At 42.2% G+C, this 20,535-nt stretch overlaps 1 protein-coding gene across 1 annotated transcript; it reads right to left on the reverse strand.

The window, feature by feature from the left end:
- Window positions 1-8,514: 8,514 nt before the first annotated feature.
- mrps17 (mitochondrial ribosomal protein S17) lies at window positions 8,515-14,393 on the reverse strand. Its single transcript, XM_061899198.1, has 3 exons — window positions 14,256-14,393; window positions 13,616-13,745; window positions 8,515-8,889 (listed from the first exon to the last, which is right to left on the reverse strand). Exons 2-3 carry the CDS (start codon window positions 13,736-13,738, stop codon window positions 8,599-8,601), a joined length of 414 nt encoding a protein of 137 aa, XP_061755182.1. The 5' UTR covers window positions 13,739-13,745; window positions 14,256-14,393; the 3' UTR covers window positions 8,515-8,598.
- Between the last annotated feature and the right edge of the window lie 6,142 nt (window positions 14,394-20,535).

Genomic DNA, 20,535 nt, shown 5'->3' on the forward strand with positions numbered 1-20,535 from the left:
GAATGTGGGTTTCATAGTTTTAACTATGAACGATAAAACACTGAATATTGACAACATATGACAGATACCTAGGTTCCATTCTAGAGGCTAATCTTTCCTGTGATAAAATGGCAACCAAGGTGATCAAAAAGGTCAACCAAAGAACGAGATTCCTCAACAGAATCTCCTCTCTGGTCAACAAAAGCACCTTGAGGATTCTAGCGGGAACTCTCATTCAACCCTTTTTCGATTACGCTTGAACCTCCTGGTACCCCAGCACAACCAAAACCCTCAAATCTAGACTCCAAACATCCCAGAATAAGCGAGTCCGGTTACTTTTAGACCTCCACCCCAGATCACACCTCAATCACACCTCAGGGTGGAGGACAGAGTCAAACAACTTGCACTGAGCCTGGTCTATAAAATCCGCTACACCTCCCTGATACCGAAGTACATGTCAAACCACTTCCTTAATGTAAATGAGCGCCATAACCACAACACCAGGGGGAGCTCCACAAACCACGTTAAACCCAGATTCCGATCTAACAAAGGTCTTAACTCATTCTCTTTCTATGCCACATCAATGTGGAATGCACTCCCAACAGGTGTAAAAGTAAATGCATCTCTATATTCCTTCAAAACCGCTCTAAAACAACACCTCCAGGCAACTTAAACACTTTACTAATACCCTCCTCCATTCACATCCCATCTCCCCGGATTATAAACAACTCAAATGTACTTCTAATGTATATACTTGTTCTTATGCTATGTGAACTCACTATGTTCTCTGCTGGCTGTACATATCCTACTAAATAAGACCTACACTGTTTCAATGTCCACATTTCTCTGTTGATTCAATTGTTGATGACTGAAATACTGATATCAACCAAAGCTCCTCATCCCACCCCCCGGATTGTAAATAATGTAAATAATTCAATGTATATACTATGATGATTAACCTGTGTGATGACTGTACTATGTTGATAGTATATATTTGTACCATGAATTGATTAACGTGGACCCCGACTTAAACAAGTTGAAAAACTTATTCGGGTGTTACCATTTAGTGGTCAATTGTACGGAATATGTACTGAACTGTGCAATCTACTAATAAAAGTATCAATCAATCAATCAAAACCGTCACACCCCATCTTCATCCAAATATTTTACAATCAAGCAAAACGCAACAAACACAGCGAAATATAAAAAAAACCCACCTACTATCTGATATATTATTAAGCTTTCAGAACTTTGTTGTAAAAGTCTCCTTCCACGTCTGTTCTGGAAACACTCAGTGGAAACGCTCCCCACCCACACTGCTTGGTGCCTGGTCTGAGCTGCTGTGACTTAAATGTCCATAGTAACAAATTAGATCCATCCATCCATCTTCTTGAGCTTATCCGAGGTCGGGTCGCGGGGGCAACAGCCTAAGCAGGGAAGCCCAGACTTCCCTCTCCCCAGCCACTTCGTCTAGCTCTTCCCAGGGGATCCCGAGGCGTTCCCAGGCCAGCCGGGAGACATAGTCTTCCCAACGTGTCCTGGGTCTTCCCCGTGGCCTCCTACCGGTTGGACGTGCCCTAAACACCTCCCTAGGGAGGCGTTCGGGTGGCATCCTGACCAGATGCCCGAACCACCTCATCTGGCTCCTCTCCATGTGGAGGAGCAGCGGCTTTACTTTGAGTTCCTCCCTGATGGCAGAGCTTCTCACCCTATCTCTAAGGGAGAGACCCAAACTCATTTCGGCCGCTTGTACCCGTGATCTTATCCTTTCGGTCATGACCCAAAGCTCATGACCATAGGTGAGGACGGGAACGTAGATCGACCGGTAAATTGAGAGCTTTGCCTTCCGGCTCAGCTCCTTCTCCACCACAACGGATCGGTACAACGTCCGCATTACTGAAGACACCGCACCGATCCGCCTGTCGATCTCACGATCCACTCTTCCCTCACTCGTGAACAAGACTCCTAGGTACTTGAACTCCTCCACAAATTAGATGACCATAGCAAAATGGTAAATGGGTTGTACTTTTATAGCGCTTTTCCACCCCTTTTAAAGGAGCCCAAAGCGCTTTGACAGTATTTCCACATTCGCCCATTCACACACTGACGGCAGGAGCTGCCATGCAAGGCGCTCACCAGGACCCATCAGGAGCAAGGGTGAAGTGTCTTGCCCAAGGACACAACGGACATGACTAAGAGGGTAGAAGGTGGAGATTGAACCAGCAACCCTCAGATTCCAACCATTGAAATACTTTAGTTCAAGACTACAGCTACACTTTCCATCTCAAAGATCTAAAAAATTATTTGGGAATGTCCGGCGGGCCAAATTAAAAAGATTAACATGCCGTATGTGGCCCCCGGGCCTTAATTTGCCCAGGTCTCTTCTAAAGGGTAGTAGATTAAGCATAAACACCAGGTCTGGACGGTAGTATAATTTTGTTCTCACATTTGTATCATTTTCTAAATTGTGTTTATACTTTTTATATCCATGAATGCATTTTATTCATACTTATTGTAATCCCCCCCATATTGTTAAAATGCACACGTTTCCTGGGTGAGGGAAAATTAAAACTAGTAATGTCACCTCACTGGAATGTTTACAATGAAAAACACACAAAAAAAATTTTCAGAACATTTCCCACCAATCGAGTGATATTCGTGTAAATATTCAGTTCAGTTATTACATTCATGAAAATCAAACCATAGGAATAAAATACAAACAAATCAATCAACAAAGTAATATATGAATGAAAAGGAGCAGAAATAAGTTTAAAACTATCTGCTACCCTATTTTCACAGATACAATTGACTTTTAATGCCATGTTTTCATTTCACAACCAATAAGAAAAAATTCTACTCATTCATATCTTTTTATCATTATTTTTATATTGGTGTTTAATACATAGAGATTTACCATGAATTGATTAACGTGGACCCCGACTTAAACAAGTTGAAAAACTTATTCGGGTGTTACCATTTAGTGGTCAATTGTACGGAATATGTATTGAACTGTGCAATCTACCTGCGATGAGGTGGCGACTTGTCCAGGGTGTACGCCGCCTTCCGCCCGATTGTAGCTGAGATGGGCGCCAGCGCCCCCCACGACCCCAAAAAGGGAATAAGCGGATGGATGGATGTGCAATCTACTAAAAAAAAAAAAGTCTCAATCAATCAATCAATAACATTGTTTTATTCCACTGTCGAGTTTGTTCCATAAAGTAACACCTCTGATTATCAGTGTCCTAAATGTAGATTTATCAAAGATCTCAGTTCCTTTCAGAATATAATTACTTTATTTTTACAAATCTGTGCTTTGTACATGATTTTAAGGATATTATACTCTGCCAGTTCATGAAATTTTAATAAATGTTGGTATGTTGGGTTTGTGGATTATCTTTATGCATTTCTAGTAATGATGATGTGGTCCTGATGGCTTCATCTGACCGGGATCTTCAGCTCTCGCTGGATCGGTTCGCAGCCGAGTGTGAAGCGACCGGAATGAGAATCAGCACCTTAAGTCCGAGTCCATGGTTCTCGCCCGGAAAAGGGTGGAGTGCCATCTCCGGGTTGGGGAGGAGACCCTGCCCCAAGTGGAGGAGTTCAAGTACCTAGGAGTCTTGTTCACGAGTGAGGGAAGAGTGGATCGTGAGATCGACAGGCGGATCGGTGCGGCGTCTTCAGTAATGCGGACGTTGCACCGGTCCGTTGTGGTGAAGAAGGAGCTGAGCCGGAAGGCAAAGCTCTCAATTTACCGGTCGATCTACGTTCCCATCCTCACCTATGGTCATGAGCTTTGGGTCATGACCGAAAGGATAAGATCACGGGTACAAGCGGCCGAAATGAGTTTCCTCCGCCGTGTGGCGGGTCTCTCCCTTAGAGATAGGGTGAGAAGCTCTGCCATCCGGGAGGAACTCAAAGTAAAGCCGCTGCTCCTTCACATCGAGAGGAGCCAGATGAGGTGGTTCGGGCATCTGGTCAGGATGCCACCCGAACGCCTCCCTAGGGAGGTGTTTAGGGCACGTCCAACCGGTAGGAGGCCACGGGGAAGACCCAGGACACGTTGGGAAGACTATGTCTCCCGGCTGGCCTGGGAACGCCTCGGGATCCCCCGGGAAGAGCTAGACGAAGTGGCTGGGGAGAGGGAAGTCTGGGTTTCCCTGCTTAGGCTGTTGCCCCCGCGGCCCGACCTCGGATAAGCGGAAGATGATGGATGGATGGATGGCATTTCTAGTATCAATCAATCAATGTTTACTTATATAGCCCTAAATCACTAGTGTCTCAAAGGGCTGCACAAACCACCACGACATCCTCGGTAGGCCCACATAAGGGCAAGGAAAACTCACACCCAGTGGGACATTGGTGACAATAATGACCCAGTGGGACGTCGGTGACAATGATGACTATGAGAACCTTAGAGAGGAGGAAAGCAATGGATGTCGAGCGGGTCTAACATGATACTGTGAAAGTTCAATCCACAATGGATACAACACAGTCTCGGGAGTCCAGTCCAAAGAGGATCCAAGACACAGCAGCGAGAGTCCCGTTCACAGCGGAGCCAGCAGGAAACCATCCCAAGCGTAGGCGGACCAGCAGCGCAGAGATGTCCCCAGCCGATACACAGGCGAGCAGTACATGGCCACCGGATCGGACAGGACCCCCTCCACACGGGAGAGTGGGACATAGAAGAAAAAGAAAAGAAACGGCAGATCAACTGGTCTAAAAAGGGAGTCTATTTAAAGGCTAGAGTATACAAATGAGTTTTAAGGTGAGACTTAAATGCTTCTACTGAGGTGGCATCGCGAACTGTTACCGGGAGGGCATTCCAGAGTACTGGAGCCCGAACGGAAAATGCTCTATAGCCCGCAGACTTTTTTTGGGCTTTGGGAATCACTAATAAGCCGGAATCCTTTGAACGCAGATTTCTTGCCGGGACATATGGTACAATACAATCGGCAAGATAAGATGGAGCTAGACCGTGTAGTATTTTATACGTAAGTAGTAAAACCTTAAAGTCACATCTTAAGTGCACAGGAAGCCAGTGCAGGTGAGCCAGTACAGGCGTAATGTGATCAAACTTTCTTGTTCTTGTCAAAAGTCTAGCAGCCGCATTTTGTACCAACTGTAATCTTTTAATGCTAGACATGGGGAGACCCGAAAATAATACGTTACAGTAGTCGAGGCGAGACGTAACAAACGCATGGATAATGATCTCAGCGTCTTTAGTGGACAGAATGGAGCGAATTTTAGCGATGTTACGGAGATGAAAGAAGGCCGTTTTAGTAACGCTTTTAATGTGTGCCTCAAAGGAGAGAGTTGGGTCGAAGATAATACCCAGATTCTTTACCGTGTCGCCTTGTTTAATTGTTTGGTTGTCAAATGTTAGAGTTGTATTATTAAATAGAGTTCGGTGTCTAGCAGGACCGATAATCAGCATTTCCGTTTTTTTGGCGTTGAGTTGCAAAAAGTTAGCGGACATCCATTGTTTAATTTCATTAAGACACGCCTCCAGCTGACTACAATCCGGCATGTTGGTCAGCTTTAGGGGCATGTAGAGTTGGGTGTCATCAGCATAACAGTGAAAGCTAACACCGTATTTGCGTATGATGTCACCTAGCGGCAGCATGTAGATGCTGAAGAGTGCAGGGCCAAGGACCGAACCCTGGGGAACTCCACACGTTACCTTAACGTAGTCCGAGGTCACATTGTTATGGGAGACACACTGCATCCTATCAGTAAGATAAGAGTTAAACCAAGACAGGGCTAAGTCTGACATACCAATTCGTGTTTTGATACGTTCTAATAAAATATTATGATCGATGGTATCGAAAGCAGCGCTAAGATCGAGGAGCAGCAACATAGATGACGCATCAGAATCCATCGTTAGCAATAGATCATTAGTCATTTTTGCGAGGGCTGTCTCCGTCGAGTGATTTGCCCTGAAACCGGATTGAAAGGTTTCACATAGATTGTTAGACGCTAAGTGTTCATTTAACTGCTCCGCAACAATTTTTTCAAGGATTTTTGAAATAAAGGGAAGGTGAGACACCGGTCGGTAATTTACCATGAGGTCAGGATCGAGGTTAGGTCTTTTAAGAAGAGGATGAATAACCGCTTTTTTGAATGCTAGGGGAACAGTGCCCGAGGAGAGTGATAAGTTTATAATATTTAGCACTGATGGACCTAATAATACAAAGAGTTCCTTGATCAGTTTCCCAGGAAGAGGGTCAAGTAAACATGTTGTCTGTTTTATTCCCTTAACACGTTGTAACAATTCCTCTAATGTTATTTCCTCAAAACGAGAGAAACTATTTTGGAGGGCAGTATCCGCCGTATATGCAATCGTGTCAGTGTTAATAGAACCCCGTTGTAGCTGGGACGCATTGTCTTTAATCTCCTTTCTAATGACTTCAATTTTCTTACTAAAGAATTGCATAAAGTCATCAGCTGAGTGGGTTAAGCTACTGGAAGGAGTCCCTTGTTGGGTTAGCGATGCTACCGTACTAAACAAAAATTTAGGATCGTTTTTATTACGGTGGATGAGATTTGAGTAATATTTAGCTTTAGCTAAGGTAAGCATGCGTTTATAAGTTATTAAACCATCACTCCATGCTTGATGGTGCACCTCAAGTTTAGTCGTGCGCCATTTGCGTTCCAGCTTTCTGCATAATAATTTCTGAGCTCTAGTTTCTTCTGTAAACCACGGGGTGCGCTTTTTTGGAGCCTTTTTTAACTTTAGCGGTGCTATGTTATCAATGGTTTCGCGCAGGGCGTCGTTAAAGTTGTTAGTGAGGTTATCAATAGAGCCCACATACTTTGGGAATGGTGCCATTACCGAGGGCAGTAGGTCCGCAAGAGTTGTCGTTGTGGCTGTATTAATGTTGCGGCTGCTATAGCAGTTATTATTATTATTAGTTTGACGAACATGCGTCTGAACCTCGAATTTTATAAGGTAATGATCGGACAATACTTTAGTATACGGGAGTATCGTAACTTTGGAAACGGTGATGCCCCTGACAAGCACTAGGTCTATCGTATTACCGTTGCGATGCGTGGGTTCATTTATTATTTGTGTGAGACCACAGCTATCAATTACAGTCTGGAGCGCTACGCACGGTGGGTCCGATGGGGTATTCATATGGATATTAAAGTCCCCCATTATGATTATATTATCGGCGTGTGTCACTAGATCAGCAACGAACTCTGAGAATTCATTAATAAAGTCCGAATAGGGCCCTGGGGGGCGGTAGATAACAGCCAGGTGTAGAGGCAGCGGTGTGACAGACCTCATAGTAAGCACCTCAAACGATTTATATTTATTATTTATGTTAGGACTAAGGTTAAAGTTTTCGTTGTATATTAGTGCGACCCCCCCACCCCTTTTGAGCGGACGGGCAATATGCGCATGTGTAAAGTTAGGAGGACATGCCTCATTTAGCGCAAAAAAGTCGTTTGGTTTAAGCCAGGTTTCGCTGAGACCGATGACGTTAAGATTGTTGTCTCTGATAATATCATTAACTAACAACGTTTTGGGAGACAATGATCTTATGTTTAAAAAACCTACATTATAGGTAGTGGGCTGTTTTAGGGAGTTTTTGATCAAATTATCCGTAGTAGCAATATTAATAATGTTGTGTTTATTATGCCCAGTGCATTTAGTATAGTTACGACCATATCTAGGAATTGATACGACAGGAATTTTCCGATTGTTTGATTGTTGCTTTGATAAACTGCACGCATCATGGTTAGCCACCTCAGTAACGGGGATTTTCCGATTGTTTGTTTGTTGCTTTGATAAACTGCACGCATCATGGTTAGCCACCTCAGTAACGGGGATTTTCCGATTGTTTGTTTGTTGCTTTGATAAACTGCACGCATCATAGTTAGCCACCTCAGTAAAACACATGTCCAACTCTGAAACACTCAAAGCAGAAACAACTTGTTCTAATTTAACAGACTCCTTACCCAGACCAGTAGTCGCGCATTTTCCATCTAAATCCGTCTTCGGGATGGAGGAAAGTGGTGTTCTGTGGGGATTAGCCTTCTGCTTTGTTTTTAGCCCCGCTCGGCATCCGCGTTTCCGATCACACCGCTGGCGTCTGCTCCGTAGACGGCCCCCACTGCTACTAGACTCCCCTGCTTCACAGGCCGCTGGATGTAGCCGCCGATGTAATCCCATGCTAGTTAGCAAGTCTAGCACGCAAGTGTCTATCGGTCCAAAACGGCCCGATGTGTCCACATCCAGAAGTGTCTGGCGGTCGTACGTGATCACGGAGTGACCACGATGTGAGCCAGCCATAAAGTTTGTGGAATTGTCCGGTATTTCTGCCAAAAGTTCCATCTTTAGCAGCAGCTCCTCGAGAGCGCAGCCCGTCCGGGCGCCGCCATCTTGGATTTAGTAAGGATTCTTATGGCTCTTTTCCACAGGAGGATTGGATTTAAGTACATTTATAGGCACTGCCCCACACTTCTACTCAGTATGTTAGATATGGAACAATCAGTGAGTTATACCAAAGACAATTGTTTTGTATTGAGCAATTCCTTGTTGTGTAATGTTTTATTTTCAAATGAGTTTGCACTGAATGGCAACAAAGCAAGTAACGACAAGAATATTTAAAAGTGTCAATGTGATGAGTGCGTTTCAGTGATGTCCATCTCCTGCAGCTTCTGGGACAATGTCAGGTGATCGGGAGTCTGAAGAAGGTCCGTCGGAGGCTCCACAAACTCCCTCCCTGCCACGCGCTTTCCCGTCAGCGGGTCCACCACCTGACCCACCTTGTAGACCACCTCAGCCAGTTCGTGTTTGACGTGTTTGGCTCGAGGCTCGGGCAGAGCTTTGAGCAGCACCACATCGCCCACCGTGCACTGCTGCAAAGCATCATGGGCAAAGTACGTCTTCCTCCTGTTGTAGTACTGAGGACGACAAAGCAGTTGTTTGGCTGGTCAGACAATTTAGAGCATGACAAGGATTTGTTTACTTGAGGTGCGCAAAACGATTTTCACATCGGTTTTAAATCGATGCATAATTTTCTGTGCCTAAAAATAAAAAATATTTTCGATTAAAACATATATATATATATATATATATATACAGTAAGGGCCACAACAATGCATTTTCTTTATTTTCATGACTATTTCCACACACAACAACTATATTTGACGTAAGAGTCAAACACAAACATTTTGGTTTGTGTTTGTCCTGCAGTGAAAGTGACAATCCGGTACTTAGGAGTGTATTATCACCTTGAGCCGGTACTTAGGAGTGTATTATCACCTTGAGAATGGTACTTAGGAGTGTATTATTACCTTCAGCAGGTACTTAGGAGTGTATTATCACCTTGAACAGGTACTTAGGAGTGTATTATCACCTTTAGCAGGTACTTAGGAGTGTATTATCACCTTGAGCAGGTAATTGGGAGTGTATTATTACCTTGAGAAGGTACTTGGGAGTGTATTATTACCTTGAGAAGGTACTTGGGAGTGTATTATTACCTTGAGAAGGTACTTGGGAGTGTATTATTACCTTGAGAAGGTACTTAGGAGTGTATTATTACCTTGAGAATGGTACTTAGGAGTGTATTATTACCTTGAGAAGGTACTTGGGAGTGTATTATTACCTTGAGAAGGTACTTGGGAGTGTATTATTACCTTGAGAAGGTACTTGGGAGTGTATTATTACCTTGAGAAGGTACTTAGGAGTGTATTATTACCTTGAGAATGGTACTTAGGAGTGTATTATTACCTTGAGAAGGTACTTAGGAGTGTATTATTACCTTGAGAATTGTACTTAGGAGTATATTATTACCTTGAGAAGGTACTTAGGAGTGTATTATTACCTTGAGAAGGTACTTGGGAGTGTATTATTACCTTGAGAAGGTACTTAGGAGTGTATTATTACCTTGAGAATGGTACTTAGGAGTGTATTATTACCTTGAGAAGGTACTTAGGAGTGTATTATTACCTTGAGAATTGTACTTAGGAGTATATTATTACCTTGAGAAGGTACTTAGGAGTGTATTATTACCTTGAGAAGGTACTTAGGAGTGTATTATTACCTTGAGAAGGTACTTAGGAGTGTATTATTACCTTGAGAATTGTACTTAGGAGTATATTATTACCTTGAGAAGGTACTTAGGAGTGTATTATTACCTTGAGAAGGTACTTAGGAGTGTATTATTACCTTGAGAATTGTACTTAGGAGTATATTATTACCTTGAGAAGGTACTTAGGAGTGTATTATTACCTTGAGAAGGTACTTAGGAGTGTATTATGACCTTAAGCAGGTACTTGGGAGTGTATTATTACCTTGAGAAGGTACTTGGGAGTGTATTATGACCTTAAGCAGGTACTTGGGAGTGTATTATTACCTTGAGAAGGTACTTGGGAGTGTATTATTACCATAAGCAGGTACTTAGGAGTGTATTATCACCTTGAGCAGGTACTTGGGAGTGTATTATCACCTTGAGCAGGTACTTAGGAGTGTATTGTCACCTTGAGCAGGTACTTAGGAGTGTATTATCACCTTGATCAGGTACTTAGGAGTGTATTATCACCTTGATCAGGTACTTAGGAGTGTATTATCACCTTGATCAGGTACTTAGGAGTGTATTATCACCTTGAGCAGGTACTTAGGAGTGTATTATCACCTTGAGCAGGTACTTAGGAGTGTATTATCACCTTGAGCAGGTACTTAGGAGTGTATTATCACCTTGAGCAGGTACTTGGGAGTGTATTATCACCTTGAGCAGGTACTTAGGAGTGTATTATCACCTTGAGCAGGTACTTAGGAGTGTATTATCACCTTGAGCAGGTACTTAGGAGTGTATTATTACCTTGAGAATGGTACTTAGGAGTGTATCATCACCTTAAGCAGGTACTTGGGAGTGTATTATTACCTTGAGAATGGTACTTAGTAGTGTATTATTACCTTGAGAATGGTACTTAGGAGTGTATTATCACCTTTAGCAGGTACTTAGGAGTGTATTATTACCCTGAGCAGGTACTTAGGAGTGTATTATCACCTTGAGCAGGTACTTAGGAGTGTATTATTACCTTGAGAATGGTACTTAGGAGTGTATTATCACCTTCAACAGGTGCTCAGGAGTGTATTATTACCTTGAGCAGGTACTTAGGAGTGTATTGTCACCTTGAGCAGGTACTTAGGAGTGTATTATCACCTTGAGCAGGTACTTAGGAGTGTATTATCACCTTGAGCAGGTACTTAGGAGTGTATTATCACCTTGAGCAGGTACTTGGGAGTGTATTATCACCTTGAGCAGGTACTTAGGAGTGTATTATCACCTTGAGCAGGTACTTAGGAGTGTATTATTACCTTGAGAATGGTACTTAGGAGTGTATTATCACCTTAAGCAGGTACTTAGGAGTGTATTATTACCTTGAGAATGGTACTTAGGAGTGTATTATCACCTTAAGCAGGTACTTGGGAGTGTATTATTACCTTGAGAATGGTACTTAGTAGTGTATTATTACCTTGAGAATGGTACTTAGGAGTGTATTATCACCTTTAGCAGGTACTTAGGAGTGTATTATTACCCTGAGCAGGTACTTAGGAGTGTATTATCACCTTGAGCAGGTACTTAGGAGTGTATTATTACCTTGAGAATGGTACTTAGGAGTGTATTATCACCTTCAGCAGGTGCTCAGGAGTGTATTATTACCTTGAGCAGGTACTTAGGAGTGTATTGTCACCTTGAGCAGGTACTTGGGAGTGTATTGTCACCTTGAGCAGGTACTTGGGAGTGTATTATCACCTTGAGCAGGTACTTGGGAGTGTATTGTCACCTTGAGCAGGTACTTGGGAGTGTATTATCACCTTGAGCAGGTACTTGGGAGTGTATTATCACCTTGAGCAGGTACTTAGGAGTGTATTATTACCCTGAGCAGGTACTTAGGAGTGTATTATCACCTTGAGCAGGTACTTGGGAGTGTATTATCACCTTGAGCAGGTACTTAGGAGTGTATTATCACCTTGAGCAGGTACTTAGGAGTGTATTATTACCTTGAGAATGGTACTTAGGAGTGTATTATCACCTTCAGCAGGTGCTCAGGAGTGTATTATTACCTTGAGCAGGTACTTAGGAGTGTATTATCACCTTGAGCAGGTACTTAGGAGTGTATTATCACCTTGAGCAGGTACTTAGGAGTGTATTATTACCTTGAGAATGGTACTTAGGAGTGTATCATCACCTTAAGCAGGTACTTGGGAGTGTATTATTACCTTGAGAATGGTACTTAGTAGTGTATTATTACCTTGAGAATGGTACTTAGGAGTGTATTATCACCTTTAGCAGGTACTTAGGAGTGTATTATTACCCTGAGCAGGTACTTAGGAGTGTATTATCACCTTGAGCAGGTACTTAGGAGTGTATTATTACCTTGAGAATGGTACTTAGGAGTGTATTATCACCTTCAACAGGTGCTCAGGAGTGTATTATTACCTTGAGCAGGTACTTAGGAGTGTATTGTCACCTTGAGCAGGTACTTAGGAGTGTATTATCACCTTGAGCAGGTACTTAGGAGTGTATTATCACCTTGAGCAGGTACTTGGGAGTGTATTATCACCTTGAGCAGGTACTTGGGAGTGTATTATCACCTTGAGCAGGTACTTAGGAGTGTATTATCACCTTGAGCAGGTACTTAGGAGTGTATTATTACCTTGAGAATGGTACTTAGGAGTGTATTATCACCTTAAGCAGGTACTTAGGAGTGTATTATTACCTTGAGAATGGTACTTAGGAGTGTATTATCACCTTAAGCAGGTACTTGGGAGTGTATTATTACCTTGAGAATGGTACTTAGTAGTGTATTATTACCTTGAGAATGGTACTTAGGAGTGTATTATCACCTTTAGCAGGTACTTAGGAGTGTATTATTACCCTGAGCAGGTACTTAGGAGTGTATTATCACCTTGAGCAGGTACTTAGGAGTGTATTATTACCTTGAGAATGGTACTTAGGAGTGTATTATCACCTTCAGCAGGTGCTCAGGAGTGTATTATTACCTTGAGCAGGTACTTAGGAGTGTATTGTCACCTTGAGCAGGTACTTGGGAGTGTATTGTCACCTTGAGCAGGTACTTGGGAGTGTATTATCACCTTGAGCAGTACTTGGGAGTGTATTGTCACCTTGAGCAGGTACTTGGAGTGTATTATCACCTTGAGCAGGTACTTGGGAGTGTATTATCACCTTGAGCAGGTACTTAGGAGTGTATTATTACCCTGAGCAGGTACTTAGGAGTGTATTATCACCTTGAGCAGGTACTTGGAGTGTATTATCACCTTGAGCAGGTACTTAGGAGTGTATTATCACCTTGAGCAGGTACTTAGGAGTGTATTATTACCTTGAGAATGGTACTTAGGAGTGTATTATCACCTTCAGCAGGTGCTCAGGAGTGTATTATTACCTTGAGCAGGTACTTAGGAGTGTATTGTCACCTTGAGCAGGTACTTAGGAGTGTATTGTCACCTTGAGCAGGTACTTGGGAGTGTATTGTCACCTTGAGCAGGTACTTGGGAGTGTATTATCACCTTGAGCAGGTACTTGGGAGTGTATTGTCACCTTGAGCAGGTACTTGGGAGTGTATTATCACCTTGAGCAGGTACTTGGGAGTGTATTATCACCTTGAGCAGGTAAGGGTCCAGCACCAGCCGTGTCACGCGCACCTTGGCGGTCTTCTGCATCTTGGTCCCGATGACCCTTCCAATGATCCACTTGGCGTGGACGGAAGCCTGCTTTACCGACATCTTTGCTCTACAAAACCAACAGGTCAAAAGTTATGTTAAGATTCAGGCTAGCAAGCCACACACACAATACATTATAATGAATAACGGGCGAAAGGCGGAGTACACCCTGAACAAGTCGCCACCTCATCACAGGACCAACACAGATAGACAGACAATGCACCCCCCTGCCACCCCGAAAGGGATAAGCGGTAGGAAATGGATGGATAAATGGCACATGAATTACCATGAATTGATTAAAGTGGACCGCGACTTAAACAAGTTGAAAAACTTAATCGGGTGTTACCATTTAGTGGTCAAATGTACGGAATATGTACTGAACTGTGCAATCTACTAATAAAAGTTTCAATCAGTCAATCACATCGACATGTTGTGATGCTAACGTTAGCTTCGGCTAACTCGTAGCGAGCAGGACGTGTCGCGCCTTTAGGGCGCCGGTCGACACATTCAAAACACTGTTAAGCACGCCAATGTGTGTAAACATTATTATGTTATGCCAATGAGTGGAATATAATAATACCTGTGATATATTTTAAGAGTTATTTCAGTGGAAGGTCACCAGCATCCTCTCTCGCGAGCTCTCTTTTGATGACGTCACTACAGCAAAAGAAGAGGGACAAACTGAACACATAATCCTGGCGCTGCAAATAGAAAAGAGGCATTACATTTTTATTTAAATATTCTTTGATATGCCATTGATATATTTGTATTATTATTATTATTTTAAATTCGATTTTGCATGTTACTATAAAGTTATATAAGCCTTGCTTGTTAAATATTCAATGCAAAATTTGTTTGGGTCCCTATTAAAAGGTTCATTTGTTAAAAAAAATAAAATAAATAAATAAAAAAATAAAAATAAAAAATAAAAAATCCTGGCGCTGTTTTGTACTGTTTTTATAATGTATTGTAATGTTTTACACTGTTGTTGAACTGTTTTGAATATTGTTTCCCTTCTGTTTGTTGATGTTGAAATTTATAAATAAACATTTAAAAAAAAAAAAAAAAAAAAACTGAACACAATTTATTTTTGACGCGGCAATACGTATATCAATGTACTTGCTTTACTTGTTGGAGGCCATCAGACTTCTTATCTTGGAAAAATACACTTTTGTCCATTATTTTACAGTCCAACACATGTGAAACCTGCTCTACAACTACAAGTGGAAATGTTCATGAAGGAGGAAATAACACACAGGCCCACATAAAATGATGTGGCGGGCCACATAAAATACCATGGTGGGCCTCATTAAATGATGTGGCGGACCATATAATATAAAGTAGTGGACCATATAAAATGACGTGGCAGGCAACATAAAATAATATGGCAGGCAACATAAAATTATGTGGCAGACAATATAGATTAATATAGTGGGCAAAGTAAAAATTATGTAGTGGGCCCAGGGGCGCCGCTAGGGATTTTGGGCCCCATGAAAAGAATCTTTACATGGCCCCCAACACATAATTTCATATAATTTCGTCATCATTAGGGGCCTCTCTGGGGCCCCTTCCATCATGGGCCTCTAGAATCCGTCTCCTTTACCCCCCCTTTTCGGCGCCCCTGAGTGGGCCACAAAAATAACACAACAGGCCCACATAAAATACTATGGTGGGCCTTGTTAAATGATGTGATGCACTATATAAAATAAAGTGGTGGACCAAATAAAATGATATAGCAGGCCCGCATAAATTGAAGTGGCAGGCACCATGAAAAAACATGGTGGGCCACATAAAATGACAAAAATATTGTGACAGGCCCCATTAAATGATGCGATAGACCACATAAAACTAGGTGATAGGAAACAAAATTATTGGTGGTACACATAAAAGGATGTGGCGGACCACATAAAATGCTGTCATGGACCACATAAAATGATGTGGTGGGCCACATAAAACACCTAATTAAATGATGTGATGGACCGAATAAAAAAAAAAGTGGTGGACGGCATAAAATGATATGACGGGCCCACATAAAACAATGTGGCAGGAAACAAAATATAAAAAGATGTGGCGGCCACATAAAATAATGTCATGGGACATATAAAACGATGTGGTGGCCCACGTTAAATACTATGGTGGATCTCATTAAATGATGTGGTGGAAATAAAGTGGTAGTCCACATAAAATTATATGGCAGGCCACATAAATGATGTGGCGGAAGGCATAAAATATTGTGAAAGCACACTTAAATTATGTCACGGGTCACATAAAATGTTGTGGCAGGTCTCATTAAATGATGTGATACATCACATAAATTATTGTGGCAGACAACTAAATAATTGGCGGTCCGCATAAAAAGATGTGCGGGTACATATGGCAGGCCTCTTTAAAAAATGTGATAGATCACATAAAACAATGTGGCAGGAAACAAAATATAAAAAGATGTTGCGGCCACATAAAATAATGTCATGGGACACATAAAATGACGTGGTGGCCCACTTAAAATACCATGGTGGACCTCATTAAATGATGTGATGAAAATTAAGTGGTAGTCCACATAAAATTATATGGCAGGCCACATAAACGACGTGGCGGGAGGCATAAAATATTGTGACAGGCCACTTAAATGATGTCACGGGTCACATAAAATAACATACATTAATGTGACAGGAAACAAAACATTTGGCGGTCTACATAAAAAGATGTGAGGGTCCACATAAATCACATTTCAAATTATGTGATGGAGTATTTAAAGGGCAACATTATCACCATTTCAGAAGGGTTAAAACCAATAAAAATCAGTTCCCAGTGGCTTATTTTTTTTTTCGAAATTTCAAAATTTTAACCGTCCCGGAATATACCTAAAAAAAGCTTTAAAGTGCCTGATTTTCCCTATCTGTGAAGCCCCAGTCCATTTCCCTGTGACGTCACATAGCAATGCCAATACAAACAAATGGTGGATAGCACAGCAAGATATAGCGACATTAGCTCGGATTCAGACTCGGATTTCAGCGGCTTAAGCGATTCAACAGATTACGCATGTATTGAAACGGATGGTTGGAGTATGGCGGCAGATAGCAAAAACGAAATTGAAGAAGAAACTGAAGCTATTGAGCGAATAGCTATTGACGCTATTCGGTCATGTTTGCCTTAGCATCGCCGGTAAAATGTGCAGGCCAACGATCGGAAGTTTCGCATCTTGGGACACTGGAGCAACTTAAATCTGTCGATTGGTAAGTGTTTGTTTGGCATTGAATGTGGGTGGAAGGAAACGCTGGATGCAAATACAGTTACAAATGTACATACAGCTATCCTAAATAGCCTGTTAGCATCGATTAGCTGACAGTCATACCGCGACCAAATATGTCTGATTGATACTTTGATTGATTGATTGATACTTTTATTAGTAGATTGCACAGTACAGTACATATTCCGTACAATTGACCACTAAATGGTAACACCCGAATAAGTTTTTCAACTTGTTTAAGTCGGGGTCCACGTTAATCAATTCATGGTAAAGTGATTAGCACATAAGTCAATAACGTCAACAAAACTCACCTTTGTGATTTTGTTGACTTTATCATAGGGAATGCATCTGCTTTGAGTGTCGCAGGGTATCCAGACATTCTTGCCATCTCTGTGCCATCTCTGTCGTAGCATCGCCGGTAAAAACCAAACGAGGGACTTTCGCAGCTCTTGACACTGGAGCAACTTAAATCCGTCGATTGGTATGTGTTTGTTTGGCATTAAATGTGGGTGGAAGGAAACGCTGGATGCAAATACAGCTACAAATGTACATACAGCTATCCTAAATAGCATGTTAGCATCGATTAGCTGGCAGTCATGCCGCGACCAAATATGTCTGATTAGCACATAAGTCAATAACATCAACAAAACTCACCTTTGTGATTTCGTTGACTTTATCGTAGGGAATGCATCTGCTTTGAGTGTCGCAGGGTATCCAGACATTCTTGCCATCTCTGTGCCATCTCTGTCGTAGCATCGCCGGTAAAAACCAAACGAGGGACTTTCGCAGCTCTTGACACTGGAGCAACTTAAATCTGTCGATTGGTAAGTGTTTGTTTGGCATTGAATGTGGGTGGAAGGAAACGCTGGATGCAAATACAGCTACAAATGTACATACAGCTATCCTAAATAGCATGTTAGCATTGATTAGCTGGCAGTCATGCCGCGACCAAATATATCTGATTAGCGCATAAGTCAATAACATAAAAAAACTCACCTTTGTGATTTCGTTGACTTTATCGTTGGGAATGCATCTGCTTTGAGTGTCGCAGGGTATCCAGACATTCTTGCCATCTCTGTGCCATCTCTGTCGTAGCATCGCCGGTAAAAACCAAACGAGGGACTTTCGCAGCTCTTGACACATACCTATCCGTCGATTGGTATGTGTTTGTTTGGCATTAAATGTGGGTGGAGGGAAAGGCTGGATGCAAATATAGCTACAAATGAGGCATAACGATGCAATATGTACATACAGCTAGCCTAAATAGCATGTTAGCACATTCTACGTAAATCAACTTGAATCCATCCCTGATTGTGTTGTTACACCCTCCGACAACACACCGACGAGGCATGATGTCTCCAAGGTATCGGAAAACAGTCGAAAAAACGGAAAATAACGGAGCTGATTTGACTTGCTGCGAGTAATGTGGTGGAGAAAATGGCGTTGACTACCTAGGTGACGTCACGTCCTGACGTCATCGCTCCGAGAGCGATAAATAGAAAGGCGTTTAATTCGCCCAAATTCACCATTTAGAGTTCGGAAATCGGTTTAAAAAATATATGGTCTTTTTTCTGCAACATCAAGGTATATATCAGGGGTAGGGAACCTATGGCTCTAGAGCCAGATGACTGCATCTGGCTTTCGGATAAATCTGAGCTGATGTTGCTTAAAACGATAAGTAATGAATAATTTCACTTGTAATCACAGTGTTAAAAATAATGTTCAAAATATAAAACATTGTCATGCATTTTTCACCCATCCATCCGTTCAAGAAGTTGCGTTAAGGGTAAGAAGTTATTTAGTTATTATTGGTTAGTGTGGGGCTTGCCCTCCTGGGGGTCTTTCAGACCCCCAAGCACCGACATGAGAGCCTGTTTCAGGGTTACAATATTGTTTTATTTTTCAATAAGTCTCTCAGTTGTTTTCCAGCAATTGTATTTCCTGCTCCAAACCCATCTCTCCTCCTGGCTGCTGCTTATAAGAGAGCGACAGGTGATTAGATAACAAGGCCCAGGTGGGCCGTCTACGCACCTGTCGCTGCAGGCCCGCAGGCCACGACCCCTCCACAGTTAGCTTCAGAATAACAATGTTATTACAAAGAATAAGAGACCTATTATACTCTAGAAATGCTGATCTTACCTAAAAATGCATGCTTTTTGTTGTGTTCAGTGTTATAAAAAATTATATGGCTCTTACGGAAATACATTTTAAAATATTTGGCTTTTTGGCTCTCTCAGCCAAAAAGGTTCCCGACCCCTGTTATATAAATTGATGCTTACATAAGTCTGGTGATAATTTTACCCTTTAAAAGAAAGCGAGGAATCACATAAATAAAAGTGTCTTAATGAAATTAAACAATGGATGTCCGCTAACTTTTTGCAACTCAACGCCAAAAAAACGTAAATGCTGATTATCGGTCCTGCTAGACACCGACCTCTATTTAATAATACAACTCTAACATTTGACAACCAAACAATTAAACAAGGCGACACAGTAAAGAATCTGGGTGTTATCTTCGACCCAACTCTCTCCTTTGAGTCACACATTAAAAGCGTTACTAAAACGGCCTTCTTTCATCTCCGTAGTATCGCTAAAATTCGCTCCATTCTGTCCACTAAAGACGCTGAGATCATTATCCATGCGTTTGTTACGTCTCGTCTCGATTACTGTAACGTACTATTTTCGGGTCTCCCCATGTCTAGCATTAAAAGATTACAGTTGGTACAAAATGCGGCTGCTAGACTTTTGACAAGAACAAGAAAGTTTGATCACATTACGCCTGTACTGGCTCACCTGCACTGGCTTCCTGTGCACTTAAGGTTTTACTACTTACGTATAAAATACTACACGGTCTAGCTCCATCCTATCTTGCCGATTGTATTGTACCATATGTCCCGGCAAGAAATCTGCGTTCAAAGGACTCCGGCTTTTTGGTGATTCCCAAAGCCCAAAAAAAGTCTGCGGGCTATAGAGCGTTTTCATTTCGAATGCCCTCCTGGTAAAAGTTCGAGATGCCACCACAGTAGAAGCATTTAAGCCTCACCTTAAAACTCATTTGTATACTCTAGCCTTTAAATAGACTCCCTTTTTAGACCAGTTGATCTGCCGTTTCTTTTCTTTTTCTCCTATGTCCCACTCTCCCTTGTGGAGGGGGTCCGGTCCGATCCGGTGGCCATGTACTGCTTGCCTGTGTATCGGCTGGGGAAATCTCTGCGCTGCTGATCCGCCTCCACTTGGGATGGTTTCCTGCTGGCTCCGCTGTGAACGGGACTCTCGCTGCTGTGTTGGACCCGCTTTGGACTGGACTCTCGCGACTGTGTTGGATCCATTATGGATTGAACTTTCACAGTATCATGTTAGACCCGCTCGACATCCAGTGCTTTCCTCCTCTCCAAGGTTCTCATAGTCATCATTGTCACCGACGTCCCACTGGGTGTGAGTTTTCCTTGCCCTTATGTGGGCCTACCGAGGATGTCGTAGTGGTTTGTGCAGCCCTTTGAGACACTAGTGATTTAGGGCTATATAAGTAAACATTGATTGATTGATTGATTGATAAATGATGTGGTGGGCCACGTAAAATAATATGGCGGGCCATGTTCTAATGCGATATTCA

Source organism: Nerophis ophidion, linkage group LG04 (assembly GCF_033978795.1).
Source record: "Nerophis ophidion isolate RoL-2023_Sa linkage group LG04, RoL_Noph_v1.0, whole genome shotgun sequence".
Classification (NCBI taxonomy): domain Eukaryota; kingdom Metazoa; phylum Chordata; class Actinopteri; order Syngnathiformes; family Syngnathidae; genus Nerophis; species Nerophis ophidion.